The 14,270-nt window shown below is 34.4% G+C and overlaps 1 protein-coding gene across 7 annotated transcripts in view; it reads right to left on the bottom strand.

Moving 5' to 3' along the window:
* COL24A1 (collagen type XXIV alpha 1 chain) overlaps window positions 1–14,270 on the bottom strand; it is a 388,183-nt gene that overhangs the window by 70,608 nt on the left and 303,305 nt on the right. For all 7 annotated transcript variants that reach the window (XR_005987020.1, XM_041750763.1, XM_041750767.1 and 4 more), the window contains 2 exons: window positions 13,944–14,000; window positions 4,796–4,849 (listed from right to left, as the gene is read on the bottom strand). Coding sequence is in view for 6 of the 7 variants with exons in the window: in XM_041750763.1 (XP_041606697.1) it covers window positions 4,796–4,849; window positions 13,944–14,000 (111 nt within the window). In the remaining variant the exon portion in view is untranslated. The remainder of the gene's footprint in view (window positions 1–4,795; window positions 4,850–13,943; window positions 14,001–14,270) is intronic.

The following is a 14,270-nucleotide window of genomic DNA, read 5'->3' as shown; positions in this document are numbered from 1 at the left end:
CAGTGAGACTGAGCATTTGAGCAAACTCAAAACCATGAATAGCCAATTGTGACTTAGTTACCATATTGGTCTGTAGTTTAGAGACCTTTTTATTTTTTTAAAGATTTTATTTATTTATTCATGAGAGAGAGAGACAGACAGACAGACAGAGGGAGAACAGACTCCATGCAGGGAGCCCAATGTGGGACTCCATCCCAGGACTCTAGAATCATGCCCTGGGCTGAAGGGGGTGCTAAACCGCTGAGCCCCCCCGGGCTGCCATAGAGACCTTTTTAGAATGATCACAGAATAGCCAACTATTTCTCTTAGGCCATTTTTCTGCAGTGTTGAAAATTAAATATGCTGTAATAAATATTATTATAAAGTAACGTAGGCAAGGTTATGGGAAGTGATTGACTTTGCCTAGTGATATTAGTGGTGGGATGCGCTAAATGGCCAATAGGAGCTAGATGGCCAAGGATTTTATAAGGGAAGTGATGATATGCTGAATTTTGAAGGATGAGTGTTCCAGGTAGCAAAGTAAAAAGACCTTCTGACAAAGGAGATAGCATGGAGGAATAAGTGGAGATTAGTTTGACAGAACATGTTACATGGGGAATGGGTTTCAGAGGCCTACAAATGGGGATAGGGAGTCTAGTTAGGAAGTTATTAAAGTAATTCAGACAAAAATGATGAAACTGAACTAAAGTAGGGCAAAGTGGCTAGGTTCCAGAGCTATCTGAGGTCAAAAGAAGTGGTGAAGTGAATTTAAGAGATGAGAGGAAAGCCCAAGGAGAGGAGGGAAAGGATGAGAGAGAAAAAGAGACAGAAACAGAGGGAGAGCAATAGACAGAGAGGGAAACAGACCGAGAGAGAAAGAAAGAGAGGGATGATTCATTTATTGGCTTGAACATCTTAATGTCTGATGGTAGCATTCACTGAATTGAGGATGTAGAAAGAAGAGGATCAAATCTGAGGAGGATGATGAAACTGTGGTATAGGACATACTGAGGTAGAGGTGCCTGTGATGATATTCCATAGCAATCTGGATATGTATGTCTGATGCTAAGGAATGATGGCTAACTGAGGATTTAAATGTTATTTTGTTGTGCACAAAGATGCTATGGACTTTGCCAAACCAAATCAAAATGGAGTTTGAGCTAGAACATAATTTATCCAATGTATTTCTAGGACTTCATCTCACATAAGTTGAGTCTGACTTAATCTTAGGTATGTGTATGTTTCTGCCCATGGTTTTAAAAAGCAGGTGTTGACAGTATAATATGCTTATTCTCATTAAGTCCTCTGGATTTCTCATGCCTCAAATGAATTTAGCTTGACCTATGGGATGTATAGCTTTCTGGATGACAGCTATAATTTACTATATCTTTTTTTATACTGATTAAACGTTCTTATTCTGTATATCTTCTACATGTGTTTTACACAGAAGTGGGGACTGTACCTTGAGGGGGTGTCCAGTATTAAATTCATGATACCTAGTTCTGCTCCTGGTCCACGGCAGACATCCAAATATATGATGAGTGACCAGAGATTTTATTATGCATAAGACGTAAGATCTGTCATGTATAAAGATGCTTAATGAGTGTTTACTGATGACAATGAGCAAGACACATGACTTCTGTAATTCTCAGTTTCTTTAAAAGGAAAAAAGAACAAAGCATGGTGAAAAAGATTTTTAAAAATTTCTAGTAGTTGATAAATGAATGGAAGTAAAAATTTGCACTAGCCATTCCATTTTTTTAAAAATTATTTATTTATTTATTTGAGAGAGAGAGGGGGAAAGAAAGAGTGTACACCTGCACACGAGTGGGGAGAGGGGCAGAGGAAGAGAATCCTTAAGTAGACTCCCTGTTGAGTACAGAGCCCAATGTAGGGCTTGATCTCAAGACCCTAAGATCATGATCTGAGCTGAAACCAAGAGTGGGACACTAAACTGACTGAGCCACCCAGGCGCCCCTTATTCCATTTTTTAATCCAATAGGATAATCATGAGTTCATGACTCTAATAAGAGAATTTGTAAATATAAAAATATTTTTAAAAAGTTGGTGATTATTCAGCCACAAAAGGTACAAAGTACTAATAATTCTACAACATGATGAACTTTGAAAACATTGTGTTAAATGAAATGAGCCAGACACAAAAAGCTATATATTTTATGATTCCATTTATATGAAATGTCCAGAATAATCAATAGAGACATAAAACCAAGTAATGATTGCCAAAGGCTAAGAGAAATATAGAGTGAGTGCTTAATGGGTAGGTGCTTCCTCTTTGGGGTGATGAAAATGTTCTGGAACTATGTAGTGTGTGATGGCTGCAAAATATTGAGAATGTCCTAAAATTCTCTTAATTGTATACTTTAAAATGGTTAAAATGAGCATGCCAGGTGGCTCAGTCAGTCAAGTGTTTGCCTTTGACTCAGGTCATGATCTTACGGTCATGAGATGGAGCTCCAGGTTAGGTTCCCTGCTCAGTAGAGAGTCTGTTTCTCCCTCTCTCTGCCCCTCCCCCCTGCTCATGCACACACATGCCCCCTTGGCTCAAATAAATAAAATCTTAAAAAAAATAAAATGGTTAACATGGTAAATTTTATGTGTATTTTAACCTAATAAAAAGAAGGCTTGGTGATAATGCTAACCACCAGTTTCCTAGAGTGAAAGGATATGTACATTTTAAAACTATCGAAAAGCAAACATTTAAAAATTTCATCTGAGGCTATAACAGAATAATCTAACTCTAAAGCAAGCATCATTTCCCAGTATGAATCAAACTTGTGCTTGGGAAAACTTGGGAGGGGACAAATGAGGATATTTCATGGCTTTCAGATATCTAAGCAATAAAATTATTGTGGCTGTCTGGCTTAAGATGGCTTGTTTAGAATAAAACCAGCAGCAAATGATAAAAATGACCTCTAAAATCTAAGAACATAGGATAGAATAAGACAGAAGGGAAGATGTGGGTCAAACTAATTCATGAAATATCCACAACTGAAAACTTCACCAGTATTTGTGGAATGAGGAAGGAGAAATAGATCCCACAGTGGGCCTATGAAGAAATTCTCTGATGAAGGATTTCTGAGTAAGGCGTGTCTATAAAGAATAAGGCAGGCAGAGTTTTTCTTCTCCTAGCCAGATGAAGAGATTCTTTTCTTCTTTCAAAAGAATAGTTACCTGTTTGTTTGGCAGTAAATTTGCTGGTTTAGCTACCAAATGTTTTGTAGATGTAGAGACCAAAAGAAGATATTGCAAGAATCCAATTTTCCTGAGAATGTGTGAAGGTATGCACAGCAAAAACTAAGAAGTTTAAGATGCTTCTCAAATTATTCTGGAAGCAGTGGGTTGGCTTCTCAATCCAAAGGAAACCTAATTTTGAATAAATACAGTGGATTCCCTGGATTTAGAAACACATATAGACACAAATGTTATATAAATTTGAAATGGAATATATATATGATGTTTTAAAATGTTTCTCTAAAAATAGAAGAAATGCAAGATGACCACCACAACTATTACAATCGTTTAGAGCTACCTTCAACATTTGTTTCAAGGAGAATTTTAGGGAGTAAAAGCTGATTTTTCAGATTTCAGACTTGAAAAAATCAATTTATTAATGATAATTATCTACCTACCAGCTTATTTATTCAATCTAGCTATTTAAATCTTCATTTCAGATATGATTACTGAAATTTTATGGGAGGAATATATTGGATCAAATAACCAATCAATTCATTATTAAATATGAATTATGTTTATATGTATATTGTATACTATTATGTACAAACCTCAGAACAAACACTGTAGAAGAAAGAGAGAAATCATATTCAAATTGGAGAGCTGAGATACTTCTGCACATTACAAATAATTAGCAAAAATATCCACAACAGAAGATGGTAAAATATTTCTGTTGAATGACTTCTATAAATAATAAATATAGGACTACAGAATAGGGAAGGATTCCTGTTAGGGTGAGTTGGGAAAAAGGAATTTGAACTAGATTATAAAGGATAGATAGGATTTATGTAAATAAAGATTAAATAATACTGTGAGTAGACACAGAATATTGTGAGCAAAGGAACATAGTAGAAGCTATAGGAAGTGAGTTAGCAGATGACCATTTTGTTTAGCCACAGACACTGTAAACAGGAAGAGGACATGAGGCAAGAATACAGAATATCCGAAACACAAATGTGCTAATAAAAAATAATACAGTGAATTCTACACATGGTCTAATATAATTTTGGCTGATGAAGCTCATCTCATAAAATCCTTCTAATAATGGAAAAGAATTGACAGAAGGCTTGAGAATATAATGACATTCATCCACCCATTTGACAACTCTTTAATGAATTCCTACTATACACCAGGAACATTATATTCTAGAAATTGGGGGTATAATGATAAAAAAAAAAAGCCAAAGAGTCTTGTTTTCATGGATCTTACTTTTTGGTAGAGAAAAATAGACAATAAACAAAGAAAAATGTACCAAAAAAGTGGTAAGATAATACAGGTAGCATTAAAATATGATATAAAATAATGGATAGAAAGGGCACTGAGAGAAGGTCTTTCAGGAAGTAACATTTCAGCTGACATCTGAATGATGAAAAAAAAGCAGCAATGAGAGGAGATGAAGATGATTCTAGAAAGTTGGAACAGAAAGTACAAAGAGCTATGCTTGTTCTAATACCACAAGATATTACTAATAACTCAGTGATGCTTATTTTTATTTGAAACCGAACAAAATCACAAAGAATACTAATTCAATTTAGAAGCAAAATATTAAATTTGCTCTAATTACCTTATAGCCCTCTTCTCCAGGTTCTCCTCTCTCTCCTTGTTCCCCGATAAGACCCTACAGAGACCAGATGCAAAAATAATGTTTCACAGCTGGATCTAAGTATTTGTAAATACAGATAATATAGTTAGTGTGGAATATTTTTTCCAAAAATATGAAACCAAATGTATAATAATTTGCTTAGTTCCACTAAATCATTTCCAAAGATTGAATTTCAGTAATACCAAGAGCATCATAAGCATGGAGTTATTTAAACAGAATCTTAATAATGATTCTGCTAGGAAAAATATTGAAGAAATGAAGTCCACTTTAAACAATATGAATTTTCAGATGAATAAAGTATATTAGGGATGTTGGCAAAATAACCTGCATTTCTACTTAATGTTAAAATGATAGAAAAAGATTTAATCTGGATCATTCAGCCACATAATTAATTCCATTAATTAAAAGATTATATTTAGCACATTATTTATTTATGTATTTTTTGAAGTATAGTTGACATATGATATTATATTAGTTTCAGGCATGCAATGTAGTGATTTGACATTTATACACATTATGAAATGATCGCTAGAATAAGTCTGGTCACCATCTGTCACCATATATAGTTATAATATTATTGACTATATTCACTATGCTGTACTTTACATCCCCATGACTTGTTTATTTTATCTCTGAAAGTTTGTACCACTTAATCCCCTTCACCTATTTTACCCACCTCCCTACCTCATCCTCCTTGGACAGTTTGTTCTGTGAATTTATGAATCTGTTTCTGTTTTTTATTTCTTCTAGACTCCACATATAAGTAAAATCATTCAGTATTATCTTTCTCTAACTTATTTCACTTAGCATAATGCCCTCTAGGTGCACCTATGTTGTCACAAAGAGATTTCATTCCTTTTTATGGCTGAGAAATATCACATTGTATGTGTGTGTGTGTGTGTGTGTGTATAACCATCATTTTACCCATTCATCTCAGTGAACACTTAGATTGTTTCCGTATCTTGGCTATTGTAAATAATGCTACAATGAACATATAGGTGTATGTATCTTTTTAAATTATATTTTTTAATTTTCTTCAGATATACACCAATAAGTCGAAGAGCTGGATCATACAATATTTTTAATTTTTAATTTTTTGAGGAATCTCCATACTGTTTTAGATAGTGGCTACACCAATTTACATTCCTACAACAGTTCATGAGGGTTACTTTTTTTCCCCACATCCTTGCCAACATCTGTTATTTCTTCTTTGTTGTTGTTTTTGATACCAGCCATTCTGACAAGTGTGAGATGAAATCTCATTGTGGTTTTGATTTGCATTTCCTTGATTAGTGATGTTGAACATCTTTTCATGTGTCTATTGGCCTTCTATATGTCTTCTTTGGAAAAATATCTATTCTAGTCCTCTATCTATTTTTATTTATATTTAAAAATTTTTTAAAGATTTATTTATTCATGAGAGGCACATAGGCAGAGACACAGATAGAGAGAGAAGCAGGCTCCCCGGGTGGAGCCTGATGTGGGACTCGATCCCCAGACCCGGGATCATGCCCTGAGCTGAAGGCAGACACTCAACTGCTGAGTCACCCAGGCAGTCCCCTTTACTCATTTTTTAAAAAATCATATTGTTTTATTTGAGTTCTTTATATATTTTGGATATTAATCCCTTATTGGATATATCATTTGCAAATATCTTCTCTCATTTAGAGGGTTGCCTTTTTGGCTTTTTTGATGGTTTCCTTTACTGTGAAAAAGCTTTTTAATTTGATGTAATCCCAATAGCTTATTTTCGCTTTTGATGCCTTTGCCTGAGGAGACATATCCAAAAAATATTGCTAAGACTGATATGCAAGAATTTACACCTGTTTTCTTTTGGAAGTTTTAGGATTTCAGGCCTTAACGTTTAGGCCTTTAATTCATTTTGTGTGTTTTTTTGCATGTATTGGAAAAAAGAGGTCCAATTTCATTCTTTTGCATGTAGCTGTCCAGTTTTCCTCAACATTATTTATTGAAAAAACTATCCTTTCCCCATTGTATATTCTTGCTTCATTTGTCAAGACTAATTGATCATAGAAGTATATATTTATTTCTGGGCTCTCTATTCTGTTCATTGATCTATATATCTATTTTTGTGCCAGTACCATAATGTTTTGATAACCACACCTTTGTAGTAAGTACTGTTTGGATCAAGCAGCATGATATCTGCAGCTTTGTTCTTCTTTCTCAAGGTTGTTTTGGCTATTCAGAGTCTTCTCATTCCATACAAATTTTAGGATAATTTGTTCTAGTTTTGTGAAAAATCCTATTGAAATTTTGCTAGGAATTGTATTGAATCTATAGGCTGCTTTGGATAGTATGAACATCTTAATATTGATTCTTCTAACTCATGAACATGGTATATCTTTCCATTTATTTTTGTCATTTTAATTTCTTTCATCAATGTCTTATAGTTTTGAGAATATAGGTCTTTCACCTCCTTGGTTAAACTTATTTCTAGAGATTTTATTATTTTTGGGTCAATTGTAAATGGGATTGTTTTCTTAATTACTCTCTCTTTTTTTTTAAAGATTTTATTTATCTATTCATGAGAGACACGCAGAGAGAGAGGAAGAGACATAGGCAGAGAGAGAAGCAGGCTCCATGCAGGGAGCCAATGTGGGATTCAATCCTGGGACTCCAGGATCATGTCCTGGGCTGAAGGCAGGTGCTCAACCACTGAGCCACCCAGGTGTCCCTTAATTTCTCTTTCTGATAATTTGTTATTATTGCATAGAAATGCAACAGATTACTGCATATTAATTTTGTAACCTGAAATTTTACTCAGTTAATTTAGTAATTGTAATAGTTTTTTGATGAAATCTTTATTTTCCATTTATAGTATAGTGTCATTTGCAAATATTGACAATTTTACTTCTGTCTTACCAATGGGGATGCCTTTTCTTTCTTTTTTCTCTGCTTGCTATGGTTAGTATTTCTAGTACTGTGAATACAAATGGTGAGAGTAAGCATCGTACTATTGTTCCTTATCTTACAGGAAGAGCTTTCAGCTTTTCACCATTCAGTATGATGTTTGTTGTGTGCTTCTCAAATATAGCCTGTCTTATGTTAAGATATTTATTGAGAGTTTTCATCATAAGTGGATGTTGAATTTTGTCAAATGCTTTTTCTGCATCTATTGAAAGAATCATGATTTTTATCCTTTAGTTTGTTAATGTGTGTATCAAATTGATTGATTTGAAATACTGAACCATCCTTGTATTTCTGAAGTAAATCTCACTTGATTGTGGTATATGATCCTTTTAATGTATTGCCGAATTCTGTTTGCTCATATTTTGTTGAGGAGTTTTGCATCTATATTCTTGAATCTATGGTCTATGTTTATCTATGATATTGGCTTGTAATTTTTTTTGTACTGTCTTTATCTGGTTTTGGTATCAGGATAATGTTAACCTCATAGAATGAATTTGAAAGCATTCCTTCCTCTAATTTTTCTGGAATAGTTTGAGAAGTATAGGTATTAATGCTTCTTTAAATATTTGATAGAGGGCAGCCCGGGTGGCTCAGCGGTTTAGTGCCGCCTTCAGCCCAGGGCGTGTCCTGAAGACCCGGGATTGAGTCTTGCGTCGGGCTCCCGGTTGGAGTCTACTTCTCCCTCTGCCTGTGTCTCTGCCTCTCTCTCTCTCTCTCTCTCTCTCTGTGTGTCTCTCATGAATAAATAAATAAAATATTAAAAAAATAAATAATTTGATAGAATTTATCTGTGAAGCCATCTGGTCCCAGACATTGGTTTATTGGGAGATTTTTATTGCTGATTTATTTTCATTACCAGTAATCAATATGTTCAAATTTTCATTCCTTCTTGATTTAGTCTTGGAAGATTATACATGTTTAGGAATTGCTACATTTCTTCTAGGTTGCCCAATTTGTTGGCATATAACTTTGTAGTAGATGGAGGATGCTGTTTTTATTTTCATTTGGCTTCAGGTATTTTTTTTAAATTTTCTCTTTAATTTCTTCATTTATTCCTTGTTTGGTTAGTAGCATGTTGTTTAGCTTCCATGTGCCTGTGTGCTTTTCCAGTTTTTTTCTTGATATTTATCTCTAGTTGTATACCATTGTAATCAGAAAAGATGTTTGATATGATTTCAGCCTTCTAAACTTTATTAAGACTTGCTTTCTGGCCCAACATGTGATCTAACCTAGAGAATGTTCTGTGTGCACTTAAGAAGAATGAGCATTCTGCTTTTTTTTTTTTTAAAGACTTTATTTGACAGAGCGAGTGAGCACAAGTAGGCAGAATGAGAGGGAGAAACAGGCTCCCCATTGAGCAGAAAGCCCGACACGGGGCTCAATCCCAGGATGCTGGGTCGTAACCTCAGCCAAAGGCTGACAACCAACTGACTGAGCCACCCAGGTGCCCCTATTCTGCTGTTTTTGAATGGAATGTTCTGTATATATCCATTAGGTCCCTCTGGTCCAACGTGTTATTTAAGGCGACTATTTCCTTATTGATTTTCTGTCTAAATGATCCATCCATATATGTAAGTAGAGTATTAAAGTGCCCTACTATTATTGCATTACTGTAGATTTCTCCATTTATGTCTATTAATATTTGCTTTATAAATTTAGGTGCTACAAGGTTTGGTGCATAGGTATTTACAATTATTATATTCTCTAGTTGAATTGATCCTTTTATCATTATGTAATGCCCTTTCTTATGTCTTCTTACAGTCTTTGTTTTAAAGTCTATTTTATCTAATATGAGTATGCTATCCAGGTTTTTTCATTTCCATTTGAATGGAATATTTCTTTTCCATTCTTTCACTTTCAATCCATGTGTGTTTTTAGGTATGAAGTGAGTGTCTTATAGGCAGCACATCGATGGGTTTTCTTATCCACTCAGTCTTTTGATTGGAGCATTTGTCCACTTACATTTAAAGTAATCATTGGTAGGTATATACTTATTGCCATTTTGTTCATTGTTTTCTGGTTATGTTTGCAATTCTTTTCTGTTCTTCTCTTGCTCTCTTCCCTTGTGATTTGATGATTTTCTTTAGTGGTACATTTGGATTTCTTTCTCTTTATTTTTTGTGAATCTATCATAGGCTTATGGTTTGTGGTTTCCATGAGTTTCATATCAATGCCCTATGTACAGAGTAGTCTATTTTAAGTTGATAGTCATTTAAGTTCAAACACATTCTAAAAGTCCAACAATTTTATTCTCCTCTCCCCACGTTTTGTGTATTTGTTGCCATAATTTACACATTTTTATTTTGTGTATCCCTTAGTTAATTATTGTGGTTATAGTTGCTTTTACTATTTTTTTTTTTTTTTTGCTTTTACTATTTTTTAAGAGAGGGGAAGGGCAGAGGGAGAAAGGAGAGAAATAATCTTAAGCAAGCTCCACATCCAACATGAAGCCCAGTATAGGGCTTGAACTTGCAATCCTGGGATCATGACTTGAGCCAAAATCAAGAGTCAGATGCTTAACTGACTGAACCACCCAGGTGCACTGTTTTTACTACTGTTGTCTTTGAGGTTTCCCACCAGCTTTATAAATGGTGGATATGCTCTCTTTACTATATGTTTGCTTATACCAGTGAGACTTTTTCTTTAATAATTTTTAAATCTTTAGTTATGGTCTTTTCTTTTCCACTTAAAGAAGTCCCTTTAGCCTTTCTCAGAAGTCCAGTTTAGAGGTGATGAAATCCATTAGTTTTCATTTGTCTAGGAAACTCCTTATCTCTTAATTCTCTATGATAATCTTGCCAGGGAGTGTATTCTTGGCCATAGATTTTTTTCTTTCAGCACTTTGAGTATATCAGGCCACTCCTCTCTGGCCCGCAAAGTTTCTGCTGAAATATCAGCTGATGACCTTATGGGTGTCACTGAGTATGTAACCAGTTGCTTTGCTCTTGCTGTTTTAAGATTCTCTCTTTATATTTAATTTTTGACATCTTTATTTTCTGTTGGTGTGGATCTCCTTGGGTTCATCTTTTTTGGAGCTCTCTTTGCATCTTGCAGCTGCATGTTGGTTTCCTTCCCCAGGTTAGGGATGTTTTCATCTATTATTTCTTCCTTTTGTCTTGTTACACTCTATTTATTAAAGTTTATTTTATAAGACTTATATTGTATGCTTAATATTTTCCCAAAGGCCTCAAACTATCTTCTTTTCTTAAACCTTTTTTTCTTTTTGGTATTCAGTTTGGATGACTTCTACTACCTTGTTTTTCCAGATTACTGATCTGCCTGTATCCTTTAATCTGCCATTATTCCATCTAGTGTATTTTTTCATTGCAGTTATTATATTCTTCAATTCTTATTGGATCTTTTTTCTATCTCTTTGTTGAAGTTCTCACTGTTCATCTATTCTCTCGAGTTTGGTGAGCATCTTTATGATCACTACTTTGAACCCTTTATTGGGCAAATTGCTTATCTCTGTAATTTGGTTCTTTTTCTGTTTTATCTTGTTTTTTTGGAACATATTCCTCTGTCTCTTTGTTAGGCCTCTTACTGTGTTTGTTTCTATATATTAAGTAGATCAGCTATGTCTCATGGTCTTGATGGAGTGATCTCATATGTAAGGTGTTGTTTGGGCCTAAGAAGCACATTCCCCCCCAGTCACTAGAACAAGGTACTCGAGGGGTGCCTGGTGTAGGCTGTCTGTGCCCTCCTGTTGTGGCTTGGCCACAACTGTTGCTTCCATGCTGGTGAGCAGTGCTGCCCCTGACCCAGATGGCTGCAATGATTGGCCACATTGCTGGGGGCACACTGGTGGGTAGTGCAGTGCCTGGTGTAGCTGGTTGTGAGGTCAAACCACAGCTATTGCAGGCATACTGAATGGGTGGGCCTTGCCCCTTGTCCCTGTCAGGAGCCACATTGGAGGGATGCTGGTCCAGGCTAAAGCCACTTGTTTGGTGTGTTGGGACAGGAGCTATTTTGGAGAATGCCAGTCCTGGCCAAGGATATCTGCTGGTGTGGCAGGCTGGGAGCTACTTTGGAAGACACTGTTTAATGTTCTTTTAAAAAGTATTTAATAGCTGGGGCATCTAGGTGACTCAGTTGTTTCAGTGTCTGACTCTTGATTTTGGCTCAGGTCACAACTACAGGGTCATGAGACTCAGCCCCGTGTGGGGCTCTGCACTCAACCCTTCACTGCGCTTGAGATTTTCTCTCCCTTTGCTGCTGCCCTTCTCCTACTCTCTTTCTCTCTCTCAATAAATAAAGTTTTTTTTTAAAGCATCTAATAGCTAATCCTACTTTACCATTGTCAAAAATTCCACTGTTTATTCCTTAATCTATGGATTTTTAATTTTTAAAAAAGATTTATTTATTTTGAGACTGAGAGAGAAAGAGAGAAAGAGCATGCATGAGTAGGCAGGGGAGGGGGAAGAAGGGGGCAGAGGGAGAGGGAGAGAAGTAAACTCTCCACTGAGGCAGGAGCCTGACAGTGGGGCTTGATCTCATGACCTTGAGATAATGGCTAGAGCCAAAATCAAGAGTTGGGACACTTAACCAACTGAGCACCCAGGCATTCCTGAACTTTTGTTCAGGAATATAAATTAACCTAATAAAATTGTATTTATTTATTTTAATCCTTCATGTAGTACCTAACTAATAAATTTACACTTTTAACTTTTTCAGGACATACCTAATATAAAATCTTTGGTATGATAAACTGTTAAAAATTTTCATATATTTTTATGATATATGAGAAAGCAATTTTTGCATATGAGACCTACTGTCTGAAAAGAAACTCAAATTGAAATGTTTGGCAAAACCATAAAATTGATAATGGATCACTAATTGATAAATTTTAACTTATTCCTATGTGAATAAAGATATTTCACATAATTTAAGACAATAATCTCCGACTCTGCTTTAATGATTTAGAATATTCTTGGTTTAAGTTTCATACCTGTCTTATGTCTACCAGATAAAATGATGCTTTTTATATTAGACTTTTAAGATATTTATTACATTTCAGTGACATTCTTTAATCTTGGCAAAGTTTTTGCATTATTTCCATATTTTCTCCCCCAGAGCTTTAGAGAGACTAGAGCATATTTGATAAAAATCTTATATATCTTATATATTCTTATAGATAAGTATTCCTCTGTATGAGATGGCTTAATTTAATCAGAATAATTCCAAAATCTTTCCTATTTCTAAAACAAAAGATAACTTTCAATCATTTCCAAAGAGACAGATCAAAATATCAGAAAAGACTACAAAATGTGAACATAAAGACTCCTAACTCTGGGAAACGAACTAGGGGTGGTGGAAGGGGAGGAGGGCGGGGGGTGGGGGGGAATGGGTGACGGGCACTGAGGGGGACACTTGACGGGATGAGCACTGGGTGTTATTCTGTATGTTGGTAAATTGAACACCAATAAAAATTAATTTATTAAAAAAAAAGACTACAAAATGTGATTCTTCTGCTTTAGGATTTTTTTTGATAAAAAAAATTATATGGAAAATTGAAAATTTAACCAATTACATTTATTTTTATGAACTGAACACTTTTGTTCTACCTATTTAATTTACAAATGTCCTTTAAGATTGTTTTAGTCAATCATGAACATAAAGGTGGTTATTCGGATAATCAAAACTACAATAGCTACTTTTCAAAATGGTGTTCATAGCTCTTAAAATGCTGAATTAGGAGAACAGGTCAGTGATCTTTAAAGAGTATTGGTTATGATAGCTGGCTAAATAAGTCTTAAAATCATTTGATAACTGTATGTAGATTACTATTAAAAAGTATACAGATTACTATAAAAAAAGTATACAGATCAGATTTTTTTAACTCTTAGAAATAAATCTGAATTTGATAATTAAAGAAACATCTGCCTTAAACTGTCTAAGGTATATAGTTTTTGATAATATCTGCAAAAAGTTGTTATAATACATTTAATGCTGAAAAGTAGATTTGGAAATTCATTGTATTAAACTATGTATCATGCTAAGGATCTTAACCTGGATATAAATAAATTTCACATTTAGTTTATATAACTATAAATAGTACATGCCTATAAAATCATGTTATGAAACTAACAAAACTCCTTGAAAAGATGTGATTGGTACTGTAAATTTATTATACATATTTTATCTTGAAACATCAAAATAATTTTAGAAAAAGACCTACTGGTTCACCTCGAGGCCCAGGTGATCCTAGTACTGTGCTATCTTCTCCTGGATAACCCTATAATGAAGATAATAATTTAAAACAAAATCAAATTAATAAAATTACCTTTGAAATACACAGGCTATTATTGTCTAATATGTTATGAAATATACAATATTTAGCTTATCTAAATGGAACGCTTTTACCTACAAAACTTAGCATAGGATATTTTTTACAATTGTGATTCCTATAGGTTCTAAGAAGTGTCAATCTGCTTAAATTACATAAAAAGCAGTTTAGGAATTTGCTCAAAATTTCAGTTTTCAAATGATATTGCAAATATACAGG

The sequence above is a fragment of the Vulpes lagopus genome, chromosome 3, assembly GCF_018345385.1.
Source record: "Vulpes lagopus strain Blue_001 chromosome 3, ASM1834538v1, whole genome shotgun sequence".
NCBI classification, from domain to species: Eukaryota; Metazoa; Chordata; class Mammalia; order Carnivora; family Canidae; genus Vulpes; species Vulpes lagopus.
The sequence above is the reverse complement of the archived record's forward strand: the minus strand, read 5'-3'. Positions and strand labels throughout refer to the sequence as shown.